Raw genomic sequence first — 3185 nt, forward strand, 5'->3', positions numbered from 1 at the left:
CTTAAAACATGACCTAAATCTTGGAGAAACCGAGCCTTTTTTTTTGAACTCTACCTGTCGGTCGCAGCAACGCGCGGGTCCAATACTAGTAATTTTAAAAAATCCAACGGGCTCGATGATAAGCTGAGATGTCCTAGGAGGGGGTCAACGGGGTATAAACGACACCGAACGAAGAGTTGATTTTTTTTGTTAATAGATTTTTTTAAATGCAAAAAAGATGTTTTTATATTAGTATCGATAAAACATCACCCACAGGTTACACTCTGAGCTCCAACAGCTTCCTTGTTGTTTTGCCGGCCAAGAGACGAGATGCTTTTATTTGACCTTAGCCTGTGTGTGTGTGTGTGTTTGGACTTGCGATCTCCCCAAGGAAAGGAAGACTCCGCCCGGTTCGCACACTGCCTCCATCTTCATTGTAACACGGGCCTGCAAACTAAGCGTAGTTTTTAACCTTGATTTAAATCTTATCCTGCTCTAATTCCCCTTACCCTGCTCTAATTCTCTGCAAAATTTTCACTTGTACCGCATCTCAGCACTTCTCTTAATGACACAGATGCTAATTGTGTCCTAACAGCCCCTCATATCAAAAGCTCAAAAGCACCATCATACAGTATGTGACCTTGTGAACTTTGAAGGGCTTACCTAAAGTGTGCATTTTTAGCTTGCAGGTAACGTCACATGCTGAGCTTACAGTTAGCTTTAAATGCTAAAAGTGCAGGATACTTAAATTACCATAAGTGTTTGATGATACTGTTATCCAGTTTAATAACATTCAAGATGATCCACATGGTTTGCAGGCAACATTTGATGCTGCCATGCTAAAGTATCCTCGAGGCTCGTAGGTTTTGATGCTCTATACTCGCACAAGCTGGCATAGCAAATCTGCCCACGTCTGTGTCTTCTCCCTCTTTTCTGTCAAACTAGGCTTTTCACACTGGCGATGAGGCAGCAGCTCTCATGGCCGGACAGCTTGGCGGCCATGGCAGTCTATCCGGTCCATGTGAACATGCGTGGAGAGGTAGCCTCTAATGTGGGCATGGTGGGCAATAATGGAAGAAAAGAGGACCGCATACCCCAGTGGGGGTACCAGGAGACCAAGGACTTCATAGCCATCAGGTCTGAGCTTGAGAAGGACTTCACTCAGACCAAAAGAAACAAGTCTTTATGGGAAATCATTGCCTCCAAGATGAAGGAGAGAGGGCACCACCGCAGCGCAGATCAGTGCAAATGCAAGTGGAAGAACCTCTACAACCGATACAAGGTATGGCCTAATTTTCTGTTTCCTGTGTTTTGTATTCTGAGGTTTCTTTTTAACTGATAGAAGGGTCTCTTTTTTGGGTTCATTTTTCTGCTTCATATTTGTGTAATGCTCCATACTGGGTGCCGTTTTCTGATCCATATTTGTGTTTTTTTTTTAATGTTGTGGCTCTTTCTTGATCCATCCCCATCATGTTTTTTGATCTGCTAGGCTATGGCCATCTCACAAGGAATCGAAACCACCGATTTTGAGAGTGGACGCCCATGCCCATTTTATGAAGAACTGCATGCCATTTTCTCGGATCCAGACAAGAGTCCTGATGGGTTACTGATGGAATCTGGTAAGAAGAGAAGCAGAAAACAAGATGTGGGTGAAAGGTTTTCAGTGGATCTCTCTGATGAAGACGATGATGACGAAGAGGACGTCGTCAAAGTTGAAAGGATGGTGAAGGAGTCCAACAAGAAGTCAAGAAACGGGGGTTCAAGAGATAGGAGCAGGTTGAGTGGTGAGAAGTGCATGGCAAACACTATGCAGGAGGTCTTGGAGGATTTCTTTCAGCAGCAGCAGAGGACAGAGTTGGAGTGGATGGAGGCTGTGCAGAGACGAGAGGAAGAGAGGAGGCGAAGAGAGCAAGAGTGGAGAGAGGCCATGGAGAAGCTTGAGCATGAAAGGAATGTAAGAGAGCAGATGTGGAGACAGGGAGAGGAGCAGAGAAGGGCCAGAGAAGAATTGAGAGCCCTGAAGAGAGATGCACTTTTTTCGGCTCTGTTATCCCGGCTGGCAGATGAAAACCAGCTTTCTAAACCGAGTTCAAACCACCATAGCTAAAGGTGGTCTCTCTATGCTGCATATATGTCATTATGCATATGTCAATTGAAAACTACATTCTAGCATTCAATTTCATCCCATGAAAAGAGTGCAGTATTAATTCAACTGTCTGTGGACAAAACTACAAACCATCATGCAAGGTGCAGAGCAAGCAGACAGTGTGTATGATGGGGAATGATCTGTGGCATAACATAATTGTTTAGCTCCTTTCCTCTCCAATTATCCCAAACATCTATATGAATATATATAATGGGGAGGTCTACAGTGATTATTCCGAAGCACCAACTTGCTTTGGCAGTGCTTTGGAATATGTTTTCTCTGCTCCGGTCTTTGTTTTGGTGTTACAAAAGGGTGTGATTGTCTCAGCCACCATTAAGAGCTGTAAAGCTTTGTTATTCAGGCATTGCCCACTATGTAGAAAGTTGAGCACAGCAAAGTTCAGAACGAGTTTGTGAGGGAGAAGAGGGTTTAGATGAATCTTACAGGTTTTTTTATGAATCTTATGAGTTTGTGAAAGAGAAGAGGCTTCAGAGGAATCTTACTGGTTTTTTGATTGCGCACGCGAGGGAAAATAAGAGCAGGTTTTATTCTTAAAATGGTGATTTGGCATTTTGCCAAGTAGGACGCATGCTTGTGAGGGCTATGTGACCACAGTTGAGAAGCATTGTAGACAGCAAACCGAGAGGGACATACTGTTCTCGAATTGTGGGGGGTGTTTTTGAGGGTTTCATCATGATTATTTGACAAATTGAGTACTCTACAACAAGCTTGTAGGCCTTGTCTTGAGCCTCTTACTACGCTTCACTTGCTTCTCATGCATTTTGTGTATCCACTAAGAGCTGGCGTTCTAGCCTATCTTGCTCCTATTTTGCAAGTTTTTTGGCCACGACACTTGCTACCTCAAGTCTTGCAAGGCAAGCTCTAAATTATTTTTTTTGCTTCATGACCTGCACACCCCTGAGTCTTTAGGTCTAGATATAAGGCTAGAGAACCATTGCTTGGATTGGCTTCAGAGAGATGTCTTTTGACTTCTTGTTTTCCCTTCAATGGTAGGGTGTGCTAGGGTTAACTTTTCTCAAACATATCACTAGTTGCACGA

The 3185-nt window shown here is 43.6% G+C and overlaps 1 protein-coding gene across 3 annotated transcripts; it reads left to right on the plus strand.

Moving 5' to 3' along the window:
* Window positions 1-261: 261 nt before the first annotated feature.
* Window positions 262-2682, plus strand: LOC147639238 (trihelix transcription factor GT-3b-like). 3 transcript variants are annotated; one of them, XM_086788761.1, is made up of 4 exons: window positions 262-389; window positions 575-668; window positions 798-1261; window positions 1469-2682. In XM_086788761.1, the coding sequence occupies exons 3-4, from the start codon at window positions 941-943 to the stop codon at window positions 2084-2086; spliced, it is 939 nt and encodes a 312-aa protein (XP_086644887.1). In that variant the 5' UTR covers window positions 262-389; window positions 575-668; window positions 798-940; the 3' UTR covers window positions 2087-2682. The 3 variants fall into 3 exon arrangements, with proteins under 3 accessions (XP_086644887.1, XP_086644879.1, XP_086644872.1); XM_086788753.1 differs by having other exon boundaries at window positions 265-439; XM_086788746.1 differs by having other exon boundaries at window positions 265-668.
* The last annotated feature ends 503 nt before the right edge of the window (window positions 2683-3185 follow it).

Source organism: Cibotium barometz, chromosome 4 (genome assembly GCF_041138505.1).
Source record: "Cibotium barometz isolate CiBa-2024 chromosome 4, ASM4113850v1, whole genome shotgun sequence".
NCBI lineage: Eukaryota > Viridiplantae > Streptophyta > Polypodiopsida > Cyatheales > Cibotiaceae > Cibotium > Cibotium barometz.

What these genes read in the sequence shown, in the direction of transcription:
- LOC147639238 (XM_086788761.1), top strand. Translation starts at nt 941, where the DNA reads ATGAGGCAGCAGCTCTCATGGCCGGACAGCTTGGCGGCCATGGCAGTC. An exon ending in ACCTCTACAACCGATACAAG is followed by an intron (nt 1,262 to 1,468) that starts GTATGGCCTAAT and finishes TTGATCTGCTAG; the next exon opens with GCTATGGCCATCTCACAAGG.